Source organism: Pituophis catenifer, unplaced genomic scaffold (assembly GCF_029215685.1).
Source record: "Pituophis catenifer annectens isolate HBS135680 unplaced genomic scaffold, rPitCat1.0.hap2 SCAF_15, whole genome shotgun sequence".
NCBI classification, from domain to species: Eukaryota; Metazoa; Chordata; class Lepidosauria; order Squamata; family Colubridae; genus Pituophis; species Pituophis catenifer.
The window spans coordinates 5,291,464-5,304,891 of NW_027256895.1; the positions used below are offsets into that span (position 1 = coordinate 5,291,464).

The 13,428-nt window shown below is 41.3% G+C and overlaps 1 protein-coding gene across 1 annotated transcript in view; it reads right to left on the reverse strand.

Annotated features, from left to right (window-relative positions):
- Positions 1–13,222, reverse strand: part of LRP10 (LDL receptor related protein 10) — a 28,531-nt gene extending 15,309 nt beyond the window's left edge. Inside the window, exons 1-2 of the mRNA XM_070954318.1 lie at positions 12,880–13,222; positions 311–349 (exon numbers count right to left, since the gene is read on the reverse strand). Coding sequence (XP_070810419.1) covers positions 311–349; positions 12,880–12,952 — 112 coding nt within the window. The 5' untranslated portion in view covers positions 12,953–13,222. The remainder of the gene's footprint in view (positions 1–310; positions 350–12,879) is intronic.
- Positions 13,223–13,428: the final 206 nt, after the last annotated feature.

The following is a 13,428-nucleotide window of genomic DNA, read 5'->3' on the forward strand; positions in this document are numbered from 1 at the left end:
CACCCAGTTGTTAAGTCAATCAGGCTTCCCCGTTGATTTGGCTTGTCGGATCGCGTCCCCGCCCCCCCCCCGACATGGCAACCGTCATAAATATGAACCAACTGCCAAGTGTCCAAATGTTGATCACGTGATCTTGGGGATGCGGCGACGGTTATAAATGGAAAAGTCACTTTTTTCAGGGCCGTTGTAACTTTTAACGGTCACTAAATGAATGAAGTTGAGGCCTAGCTTGGAAAATGCACTTTCTTATAAATCTAAGAATAAATTATTATTGCTAACCTGGTTCCCTCCTTACTACGGTCTTACTCACCCGTACGTGAGGGGTTACTTTCCGCAGCCTGAATGACACCTAAGAGAAGGGAAAACGAAATCAATTCAATTTTAGACCAGCATTTCTCCATCTCAGCCATTCTAACTTGGGTAGACTTCAATTCCCAGAATTCCCCAGTCAGCCATGCTGGCTGGTGGAATTCTGGGAGTTGAAGTCCACCCGACTTAAAATGGCTGACAAACACTATTCTAGATTTGCCTTTCCCCCCCCTGCATCTCACACAGATCATGATTTGAGTTGGTGGTTTGACAGCTATATCTCCTGTCAGATGTAAATGCCTTATTCTCTAATGTGTAAATAATGTATATATGGAACATCAGGGGTTAACTTATTACTTGAGCTTTAATGTATTCATAATTTACCACTCCCATTCCTGGCTCCGCCCCTTGTATATAAAAGGAGCCATCCTCCCCATTTTCCTTGCTTCTATCTTGAATATTCAGCGAATATAGAATGCCTATAATGATTAAAGAGAATTATATTTAAACCTATAACTTCTATTATCTTTATTGAGTCTGATCCTGAAAATATTGCAACAAGCTGGTAGCAGAGGATGGTTAATTGACTCAATAAGTAATTAAAAATGTCCAAGAAAGATAGGCCCAACACCAGGGCCTACAGCAAAGAAATAGAAACTGATCAAGAGATGATCAACGAATCCACAAATGCGATTTCGAGAGAATCCGAAGAATACACCACTGAAGAAGAAGAACTGATGAGTGAAAATAACGACCAGGAAGAAATCGAGATAGAAAATAACGAACTCAGGTCAGAAATATTAAAAATACTAAAAAGCCAAAAGAATGATGAAAGCCTCATCGCGGACCTCCAGGAGATGCTGAGGAACAGCGGAGCAGCGAGAGAGAAAAACATCATTAAAGAAAAACCCAAAGATCAAAAAACTGTGAGTGAAATGACTACTGAGAAAATAGTTGTAAAAAAGAAAAGATGTGACCCCGCGCGAAATTTTGAACGGCAGCCATCTTGGTTTCAACGAACTTCAAAAGAGAGTGAAGCAGAGCCAATCAAAACGCTCAGTTCAAAATTTCTGGCGCGAAAAACGCTATCAGACGAAGAAAGTGAAAAAGAAGTCTCAAATTCTTCAGATGAACCAAAATCAGAAAGTGAAGACGATTTAACAAAGTCTCAAATAGAGTCAGCAATGAAAACACTTTTTGCTGCTTTTGGGCCAAGATTGAAAATTTCTAAGACATCAACGAAGAAGCAAGCAATCAAACCGACAACTCAAGACCTGCACGCTCCCATCCTGACTTCGAAAACGACGACACCCGAGCCCAGAGAGCCATGCCGATTCCGTCCTACACCGCAGACAGAATCGAGTGCCAGCACACACAAGAGAAAGAGAAGAACCGCCGCCATCACCAAAGCCCCAAAAACCGAGCCAGAGACCGACTCATCTGAAGAGGAGCGGATCGAGAGAGCTGAAATGGAGAGAACCTTCCACAACGGCGCCAAAGAAGAAATGAGCAACGCGCATGTGCAAAACTACGTAGACGGCCCCGAAAGACTTGAACTGGCCAGAGAACCGCGCAGACTCGTTACAAGCATCCCAATGCCGTTCTGTAATTTCCTGCACTTGAGAGACCACGGACTGCCTCAGGTTGTAAGTAATGGACAAAATAATGTGGGGAACTTACCCAGTGACTTCCCAAAACTTAGAGTTGATGGAATTAATTTACAAGAGTGGTACCAACAGCTTCAGGTTATTTTTATGAAAGAAAATTTACTATTCTTTATAACTAGTCCTCCAAGAAGACCTTGGACTTTAAAAATAGACTGTTTACATCATAGAGCATTTTTCATAATAATTTCTAGCGTGTCTCCTGCAATGTATCATAGCATCAAACCAAACCTAACTGTATCAGAAATAATTCAATGCATGTTTAATCTATTTCACAGCGATAGCGTAGCCACAACCACAAGAATGTCTAAGGATTTCTTTTCTTCTAGAGTGAAACCAGGGGTTTCTATAAGTGAACATTTGATAAATCTAAACAAAATAAGAGCTGAGCTGCAATTGAGGGGGGAAGTGATTTCAGATCAAACTATGAAAAGTGTTATTATCAATTCACTTGATCCATCATGGGATAGCTTTATGTCACACTTAGATACCATTAATTTGGGATATTTATCAATAGAAAGTCTATCTAACAAATTGATAGCAGAAGACAATTCAAGAAAAAATCGTTCCAATAACCAAACAGAACACAAATCTTTTAGGAAAGTAGTCTTTCAAGATAAATATAATGAGGCCTTTAGATGCCACAATTGTGGATCCAGGGAACACAGTAGAAGAGACTGTCCCAAAGTCCCAAGGGAGAGACATAGGCCAGAATATAGGAGCAAATACAATTACAGACAATCTTCCACAGATAGACACAAATATAGAAGTCCACCAAACTACAGAGAAAGTAGAGGGGGTAGAGAAAATTCAAAAGAGAGAAAATCTGGGTCACTAAATGGGCTAAATAAACAAGACAGCACCAAAACACAACAAGATGAGAACAATAATTGGCTTATTGATTCTGGTGCAACAAATCACACCACTAATAACAAAAGTATATTATCTTCATTTACAGAAGATAAGTTTGTGATAAAGGTAGCTAATCAAGAAAAGGTTCAAGTATTAGGCAGAGGAAATGTGACCTTGCCTGGTTTAGGGAAAATAGAGGGGGTATTATTAATCCCAGAAATACCTCACAACATACTAAGTGCTATAAAACTAAGCAGAGAATCTGACATCAATATAGTTTTCTCAAAGGGGAAAGCAACTATAGAAAAGAACAAAACAAATATAGGCACTGTGATGATAAAAGGGGGTCTACCCTATCTGATAACCAAAGAAAGATGGTTACATAACATTGATTCAAATATGGAAGATTGTATTGAAGCAGATGATGAAAATGTCAGTAACAGTGACAATGATGAATGTAAAATAACTCATGATAACAAAAATACACACAATGAGAAGAAACCAAAAATAGGTAAACCAATTCATGATGAGTGTGCTCATATCTTACATAGGAAGTTAGGACATGCAAGCTTTCCTGTAGTACAAAAAATGACTGAACACGCAGAAGGTGTAAAAATAAAAAATTGTGAAAATTATTTAGAATGCTCAGTATGTAAATCCACCAAACTAAAAACCAGTCCCAGACCAAAAAAATCTAACAGATCAACTAACAATATTTTTGATTTGGTACATATGGACTTAGTTGGTCCATTAACTCCATCAATTACCTATAGAAAACGTTACTTCCTAACAATAGTGGATGATTACAGTCGCTATGGTTTTGTTTACACATTAAAGCACAAGGATGAAACCTTTCAGAAATTTAAGGAATTCTACAAACGCATAGAAACACAACATAATATCAGAATAAAACAAATTATGACAGATAGGGGATGTGAATTCATGTCTAAAGAATTCTCCCAATGGTTAAAGGATAGAGGGATGCTACATTTCACGTCCAATCCATTTTCTGCCTTTCAAAATGGGATTGCAGAGAGAAAGAACTCCACACTACAAACCATGATTAGATGCACATTAGAGGATGCTGGTTTAGGCAAACAATTTTGGTCAGAAGCCTTACATTATTCAAATTACACTCAAAATAGAACATGGTCCAGTATTGTGAATAAGACACCATATGAGGTGATGTACAATAGAAAACCTAAATTAGCACACATGCACATATTTGGAGTTACTGCAGACGTGCACATACCTAAACAATTGAGGAGAAAGGGAGAAAACGTATCCAGGAGATTAAGATTCATGGGATACGAAACTGGAACCAAAGGGTACAGATTCATCGATAATAATAACAAATTTATAGTATCCAGAACAGCTGTGTTTCATGAGCAGGCCAATTGGTCTAAGTTGCACCTTAATGAAATTTTTCCTAATAAAAGCAAAGATAATATATCTTGCGAGGAAGGAACAACAGAAAATCAAAATATTAGCAAAAGTAAGAACAAAACCAAAACTTGGACAAATAGTCAGCATAAAATAAAGACAGACACATTAACAAAAAAGGAAGCCAGATATTTGCATGACAACCATAGCAAACCTGAAAGAAATATTAGAAATAATAGAAACCAAATACCAAATAAATACAAAGATTATATTATGCATATGGATGGGGAACAAATAACACCTAATACATATGAGGAAGTATTGAAACTTCCCCGTGAAGAAAGAGAAAAATGGGAACTAGCTATGGAAAAGGAAATGAAAAGTTTACAAGGATTAAATGTATTCACACCTGCGATCGCACCTAAGGATAAAACAATTATAGGTACCAGGTGGATTTATAAAATTAAGAATTTAGAAGGAGGTAATACCTTATACAAGGCCAGACTAGTTGCACAAGGTTATGCACAAAAATATCCAGAAGACTATACTGACACATATTCACCCACAGTGAGAACAGAGAGTGTCAAAACAGCTCTTGTAGTAGCATCTGCACTCAATCTAGACGTGTTTCAATATGACATACAGACTGCATACTTACATGCAAAATTAGATAAGGAAATATATGTAAGAGCACCACACAGTCAATACACTAATAAGAACGAAATTTGGTTACTAAATAAGAGTCTGTACGGATTGAAGCAATCTGGCAAAAGATGGTACGATTGTTTGGTAAAAGTACTAAAGACCATGGATTTCAACGCCACCACTGCTGATAACTGTTTCTTTGTAAAAAAGAGTAATGATCATATTGAATTTGTATTAATTTATGTGGATGATATTTTATATATTGGAAAGCATAAAGAGAGCAGGGAAATCTTTGTAAATAAGTTAAACGAACACTTCTCATTGAAATCACTAGGTAGAGTGAATAAATACCTTGGTGTACAAATTAACAAAACAAAAAGGGGATTCAAACTTACTCAGAAAGATAAAATCATTGAACTCCTAAACAAATGTAACTTAAATAATGCCAAAACATGTGAGACACCTATGCAAACTGATTTTCTTAGAAACAATGATGAATCTTCCCCTGAGTTTAAAGACAACACATTTTACAGATCAGTTATAGGTTCACTCCTTTATATATCTAATTGGACTAGGCCAGATATTGCATTACCTCTCAATTTATTGTCAAGATATGTTAGCAAACCAACCTTGTATCATTGGGAAGCTGTCAAAAGAATTTTAAGATATCTGAAAAGTACATTAGATTTTTGTTTAATATTGGAACCCAATAATGACAAAGAACCAAAAATTACTTGTTATGCTGATGCAGATTGGGCCGGTGATACATCATGCAGAAAGAGTACCTCTGGTTATGTTTTTCTATTGAACGATTGTCCAGTTTACTGGTATACTGGTAAACAAGAACTGGTAGCCACCTCTACCACAGAAGCAGAATATGTTTGCTTGTCTAAAGCTGCAAATAACCTTGTATGGTTCAATGATTTGATCACAGATGTTTGGAAGAAACCTACTTTACCCTTTATTATGCATGAAGATAATAAAGCGGCCATTGAAATTTCTAGATCCGATGCAATTGGACAAAGGTCCAGGCATATTGATATAAAATTTAAGCACGTGAGACAACTATCTCAAGACGGATTCATCAAAGCAATACATTGTGATACTTCTGAACAATTAGCTGACATATTAACAAAACCCTTACCTTCTAAACAACACAAATATTTAACTTCTAAATTATATGTATTATATTGTCCTGAATCTGAATGTAACTGGTGTTGTATAACGAACCGGCATTTAGAGGGGGATTTGTCAGATGTAAATGCCTTATTCTCTAATGTGTAAATAATGTATATATGGAACATCAGGGGTTAACTTATTACTTGAGCTTTAATGTATTCATAATTTACCACTCCCATTCCTGGCTCCGCCCCTTGTATATAAAAGGAGCCATCCTCCCCATTTTCCTTGCTTCTATCTTGAATATTCAGCGAATATAGAATGCCTATAATGATTAAAGAGAATTATATTTAAACCTATAACTTCTATTATCTTTATTGAGTCTGATCCTGAAAATATTGCAACATCTCCCAAAAAATTTTTGTAGTCATGCCAAGGTGTTCGGACATTTCCTTTGGCTTATATTTCTTTTCAACCAGGTATCCCAGCCTCCAAGGCTGAGATTTCTCAGTGGTCTCCTTTCCCTAAGCCCTAAGATATTTTCTAATGGTTTAAAATCTCTTTGCTCTTTTCCTGTGAATTCCCCACTCAGATTTTCCCCATTTATTTATTTTTTTGCCAATAAAAGGGTTTTCACCTTTTCTCCTGGTTATTTTTCCTAGATAATTCCAACCCAGCCCTGTGCTGCATAAACAGAGGGATAGAAATCAAGATCACGTATGTTCTATCGGTGGCATTTAGCCCCAACAAGACTCGCAAAAATATACCCCAATCTAAAATCTAATTGCTGGAAATGCAAACAAGTACAAGGTACCTACTTCCATGTAGGGTGGCTTTGCCCAGAAGTTTTAAAAATTGTGGATTAAAATACAAAAATGGCTAAAAGAAATCACACACTGTAAGATAGAATTGAAACCTGAACTGTTTCTTCTGGGGATTATTAAAGGAAATTACCCTAAAAGGATTAAATATTTAATCATTCATATAACCACAGCAGCAAGAATTGTACTCGCGCAAGTCTGGAAAATGTCCACTATACCAACAGATTTGTGCAATAATCCGGAAAATTTTCAAATGTGCAGAAATGGACAAACTTACTTTAGAACTAAATAATAAGGAAGACTCGGAATACTACTTAATTTGGAAAAATTGGTATCAATGGATAGAAATTAAAAATAAGGAACGGTATAGAATAAAATAAGATACAAAATGTGTATAAATATGTCGATTAAGTAGGAATATGCGGGAATAGATGAACAAAGTTAAGAATTACGTGCTGTCCGAATGACGTTGAATTGTATAATTATTACGGATGTACATTGCTCAAAAAAATAAAGGGAACACAAGCAGAAGACATCCGAGATCTGAATGAATGAAATAGCCTTATTAAATACTTTGTTCATTACATACAGTAGTTTTGTGTTCCCTTTAGGTGTTTGAGCAGTGTATAAACTACTGTATGTAAAGAACAAAGTATTTAATAAGGCTATTTCATTCATTCAGATCTCGGATGTCTTCTGCTTGTGTTCCCTCTATTTTTTTGAGCAGTATATTTTTGTTATAGATGTATTTTAACTTGTATTTTTGGATTTTAAATGTTAATAAAGGTTTATATAAAAAAAAAAGAAATCAAGATCACGTGAAGTGTTAATACCGCTTGTAAGGCCTTGGTAAGTTCACATTTGGAATATTGCATCCAGTTTTGGTCGCCACAATTTTAAAAAGATGTGGAGACTCTGGAAAGAGTGCAGAGAAGAGCAACAAAGATGATTAGGGGACTGGAGGCCTAAACATATGAAGAACGGTTGCAGGAATTGGGTATGGCTAGTTTAATGAAAAGAAGGACTAGGGGAGACAAAATAGCTATATTCCAATATTTGAGCGGCTGCGACAAAGAAGAGGGGGTCAACCTATTCTCCAAAGCACGAGAGGTCAGGTCAAGAAACAATGGATGGAAACTAATCAAGGAGAGAAGCAACCTAAAATGAAGGAGAAATTTCCTGACAGTAAGAATAGTTAACCAGTGGAACAGCTTGCCACCAGAAGTTGTAGGTTCTCCATCAATAGAGGGTTTTAAGAAAAGATTGGACAACAATTTGTCTGAAATGGTCTACGGTCTCCTGCCCAAGCAGGGGGCTGGACTAGAAGACCTCCAAGGTCCCTTCCACCTCTGTTATTCTACTATTGCGTTATCCATTTCCCAATCCATCCTACTAACATTCAGATTTGGGGAAGGGACATTTAATGCCCCATTTTTTTTTTTTGTAAAATAATCTTTATTTACATTTATAGTTAAAAAAAGACAACACATCACACAAATAACAAAACAAGACAACAAAACAGAGAACGTAAGTGCATGAAAACAATGCCTTAATAACCTAATATTTAGTACAAACCTATACAATAAATTCATACTACATTCCGGGGGAGACAGAACACCCTATTTTAAATTTATAAATCAATCAGGTCTGTCCGACCCAATGGTGGATAAAAATAAATGATTTTTTTTATTTAAATTGGATTTTTTTTTAATTTAAATTGGATTATTTTTTTTTTTTAATTTGATTTATATGCCGCCCTTCTCCGGAGACTCAGGGTGGCTTACAATGCGTTAAGCAATAGCCTTCATACTTTTGTATATTTATACAAAGTCAGCTTATTGCCCCCACAAACTGGGTCCTCAATTTACCTACCTTAGAAAGGATGGAAGGCTGAGTCAACCTTGAGCCTGGCGAGATTCGATCTTACTTTAATTGCAGACAGCTGTTGTTAAATTACAGAGCTCTGTCTGTTGAGCTATCCAGGCTCAACAAAATATTTTTAGCGAATTTATTTTAATAAAAAACTTTTGGGGTAAAAATCTATCGCAAGATAGTTTTCTATTTAAGATACATAAATAATTTAGTTTATTCAGCATGAAATGGAGCTTAGTTATGTAGCAGGAGGCTGTATATTCTGCAACACTGGGACTATCGGTGAGTCAACAGTGGGTCAAAGGAGTAGCAGAGATGACAGTTGCTCTTTAACAATTATGATTTAAATCGAGTTGATTTAAATCAAGCCTTTTTACTAGTGATTTAAATCATGATTTAAATTGACTCGATTTAAATCAAATCCACCCTGGTCCGACCTCACTTTATATATATAGTAAAATATTTTCAATAAATACAACGTCTATTTATGTTATTCTGATTCTGATTTTGGTTTTCTTTTCGATAGCCAAGTATACCATTTTCCCCAAGATAAACATGTTTGCGTTTGGTCTCTATCTTTCAGTTTTTTTTGTCAGTCTATCTGCTTCCTCACAATCCAAAATCTTCTTTATTATTGCTTCATCTGATGGGGTATTTTTGTCTTTCCAGAACTGAGCAAATGTTATTAGCATGAACAGTTGGACTGCTGAGAAAAAAAAGAAAAAAAAAACAACAAACTGGACCACCGGGAGAAACAGAAGAAAAGATGGATGGGGAGAAACCGGCTCAAGCTCAACCCTTCCAAGACTGAGTGGCTGTGGTTCCTGGCATCCCGATATAGTCAGTTGACTCCATCGCTGACTATCGGGGGGGGGAGTCTTTGGCCCCCTCGGAGAGGGCGCGCAATCTGGGAGTCCTCCTGGATACGCAGCTGTCCTTGGAGGAACATCTGACGGGTGTAGCCAGGGGGACTTTTTGTCAGGTTCGCCTGATCCGCCAGTTGCGGCCCTTTCTTGATCGGGATTCCCTGTGCACAGTCACTCACGCCCTCGTCACCTCTCGCCTGGACTACCGCAACGCTCTTTACATGGGGCTCCCCTTGAAGAGCACCCGGAGGCTCCAACTGGTCCAGAATGCGGCCGCGCGGGTAGTTACGGGAGCCGCTTGGCGCTCCCATACAACACCTCTCCTGCGTGAGCTGCACTGGCTCCCAGTGGTCTTCCGGGTGCGCTTCAAGGTGTTGGTTACCCTTAAAGCGCTCCATGGCATAGGACCTAGTTATCTTCGAGACCGCCTGCTGCTACCGACGGCCTCCCATCGACCTGTGCGCTCCCACAGAGAGGGCCTCCTCGGGGTGCCATCAGCCAAACAATGTAGGCTGGTGACCCCCAGGGGGAGGGCCTTCTCTGTGGGGGCACCTACCCTCTGGAACCAGCTGCCCCCAGAGATAAGGAGAATCCAAGATCTCGGTGCCTTCTGCCGTACCCTTAAAACTTTCTTTTTCCAGCAAGCCGGGCTGGCCTAACACTTTTTTAAAATGTTTTTAATTGTTTTGTCCTTGCTTTTAATTACGGGGCCAAATTTTTATATATCTTTTTAATTGTATTTTAAGGTTTGCAGTTTATGTTTTTACTTTGGCTGTACACCGCCCTGAGTCCTTAGGGAGAAGGGCGGTATATAAATTTGATATAAAATAAAAATAAATAAATAAATAAATCCAGTTTTGGTCACCACACTATTAAAAAAAAAGATGTTGAGACTCTGGAAAAAGTGCAGAGAAGAGCAACCAAGATGATGAGGGGACTGGCGGCTAAAACATACGATGAACGGTTGCAGGAACTGGGCACGGCTAGTCTAGTGAAGAGAAGAGAAGGACCAGGGGAGACATGATACCAATATTTGAGGGGCTGCCACAGAGAGGAGGAAGGGGGTCAAGCTATTTTCCAAGGCACCCGAAGGCCAGACAAAGGAATAATGGATGGAAGCTGAACAAGGAGAGATTCAACCTGGAAATAAGGAGACATTTTCTGACAGAACAATCATCCGATGGAACAGAAATTGGCTTCAGAAGTTATCGCTGGAGGCTTTCAAGAAGAGACTGGACCGCCATCTTGTCAGAAACGGCGTAAGGTCTCCTGCTTGGGTGGGGTGGGGTTGGACTGGATGACCTCCAAGGTCCCTTTCCAACTCTGTTAACCCGTTAAAAGTTCCAACGAGCAAGACGGGGAAAGGCGGAAGCAAGCCGCCGCTGCCAACGTTGCTTCGCCAGCCAAAACAAACGACAAAACCGGAAGCCACCTGCTTAAGAATGAGGCCGATCTGCCTTCCCAACTCCTGACCTTCGCCGCTTACTTCGGAGAACCAGGGGAAAGGGGAAAAGGGGGGGGGGCAGGTTATATATCCTCTGCAACCCCACCCTGATCGAAGGGAAGGAAAGGGGGGGGGAGAAGAGAAAAGGAAACCGAGTGGCCTCCTTGGCCCAAAGCTGATCTACCAACTCCTACCGTACTGGGAAGGGTGGGAAATGAAAGGGGGAACTGTGTGGAATGAAGGGGGGCCGTGGGAATTCAAGGGGGACCATGAGGAATGGAGGTGGATCGTAGGGAATGAAGGGGGATCATGGGAAAGGAAGGGGGACAGTGGGAAAATCAAGGGGGACCATAGGGAATGGAGGTGGATCGTGGGAAATGAAGGGGAACCCTGGGAAATGGAGGGGGGCTGTGGGAAATGAAGGAGGACCTTGGGAATTCAAGGGGGATCATGGGAAATCAAGGGGGAACTGTGGGGAATCAAGGGGGACAGTGGGAAAATCAAGGGGAATTGTGGGCAATCTAGGGGGAACAATGGGGAATGAAAGGGAACAGTGAGAAAATCAAGGGGGATTATGGGAAATCAAGGGGGCCAGTGGGGAATGAAGGGGGGCAGTGGGAAAATCAAGGGGGATCATGGGAAATCAAGGGGGCCAGTGGGGAATGAAGGGGGACAGTGGGAAAATCAAGGGGGATCATGGGAAATCAAGGGGGAACAATAGGGAGTGAAGGGGGCAGTGAGAAAATTAAGGGGGACTGTGGGAAATCAAGGGGGATTTTGGGAAATCAAGGGGGAACTGTGGGAAATCAAGGGGAATTGTGGGGAATGAAGGGGGAGGTGGGGAAATCAAGGGAAACTGTGGGAAATCAAGGGGGATTGTGGGAAATGAAGGGGGAACTGTGGGGAATGAAGGGGGACAGTTGGAAATCAAGGGGGACCTTGGGAATTCAAGGGGGATCATGGGAAATCAAGGAGGAACCATGGGGAATGAAGGGATACGACTGATCCCGGACCTCCGGACCTTCCGCCGGGCTCTGAAGACTTTTTTATTTATTTTTATTTATTTAATTGCTGAATTTTATGGGTAAGGGGTTTTAAATTGGGGGAAGCCAATATAAATTCAATTTTGTTGTTATAGTATTTTAATGTTTATATTGTATGTTTTTTAATTTTGGCTGTTCACCGCCCCGAGTCCTTCGGGAGAGGGGGCGGTATAAAATTTTTAAAAATAAATAAATAAATAATAAATAAAAGGGGAACTGTGGAAAATCATGGGGGAACCGTGGGGAACGAAGGGGGACAGTGGGAAAATCAAGGGGGACAGTGGGAAAATTAAGGGGGACTGTGGAAAATCATGGGGGAACCGTGGGGAATGAAGGGGAACCGTGGGGAACGAAGGGGGGCAGTGAGAAAATCAAGGGGGATTATGGGAAATCAAGGGGGAACTGTGGAAAATCATGGGGGAACCGTGGGGAATGAAGGGGGATTATGGGAAATGAAGGGGAACCGTGGGGAACGAAGGGGGGCAGTGAGAAAATCAAGGGGGATTATGGGAAATCAAGGGGGAACTGTGGAAAATCAAGGGGGAACCATGGGGAACGAAGGGGGGCAGTGAGAAAATCAAGGGGGATTATGGGAAATCAAGGGGGAACTGTGGAAAATCATGGGGGAACCGTGGGGAACGAAGGGGGGCAGTGAGAAAATCAAGGGGGATTATGGGAAATGAAAGGGGAACCGTGGGGAATGAAGGGGGACAGTGGGAAAATCAAGGAGGATCACGGGAAATCAACGGGGGGGGGGGGGGTCCGTGGGAAATGCCGGGGAACCGTGAGAATGAAAGAGAATCGTAGGAAAGGAAGGGGGGGGAGATGGAAAGTGTGGGGGGGGGTTTCGCTCTCTCTCACCCAGCAGGAGCCCCACCAGAACGAGGCAGGGGGGAGCCCTCCTTTCGGCCCGGAGGGGCTGCCGGGCGCCCATCGCCCACCGGATTGGAGAGAAGGAGGCCGGTCTTCCAAGGGTCTTCCCCGGCCGGCTGCGTGGGTGAGTGGGTGGGTGGGCGAGTTGCCTCGACACCCCCCCCTCCCCTCTTCCTCCTCGGCGCCGCTTCTCCCTTTCAGTCGCCCATCCCCGCCTCGCGATCGTCTCTTTCTCCGGAGTCCGCCGGCTGCGCTGGGCGCTGGAGGCTTTTCTTTTTTTTTTTTTCCACCCCCCTGTTTTCTGTTGGGAAAACTTTGTTTCCTTCTGGAGCTTCCGGGCTTTGGCAAGTTTGTCAGCCGGGGAAGGGCGGGGGTGACACCGCCTCTTCCTCCGCCGGGGCCCAACCCGCAATTTGCGTTCAGACGTACTTTACTCCTCCCTTTGCTCCCCTCAGATCCGGGTATCGCGGCTGCGGGAGGAGAAGAGGGGAGGGGGCTTCTTTGATCCTCCCCCAGCCCATCCCTCCCCCTCCCCCG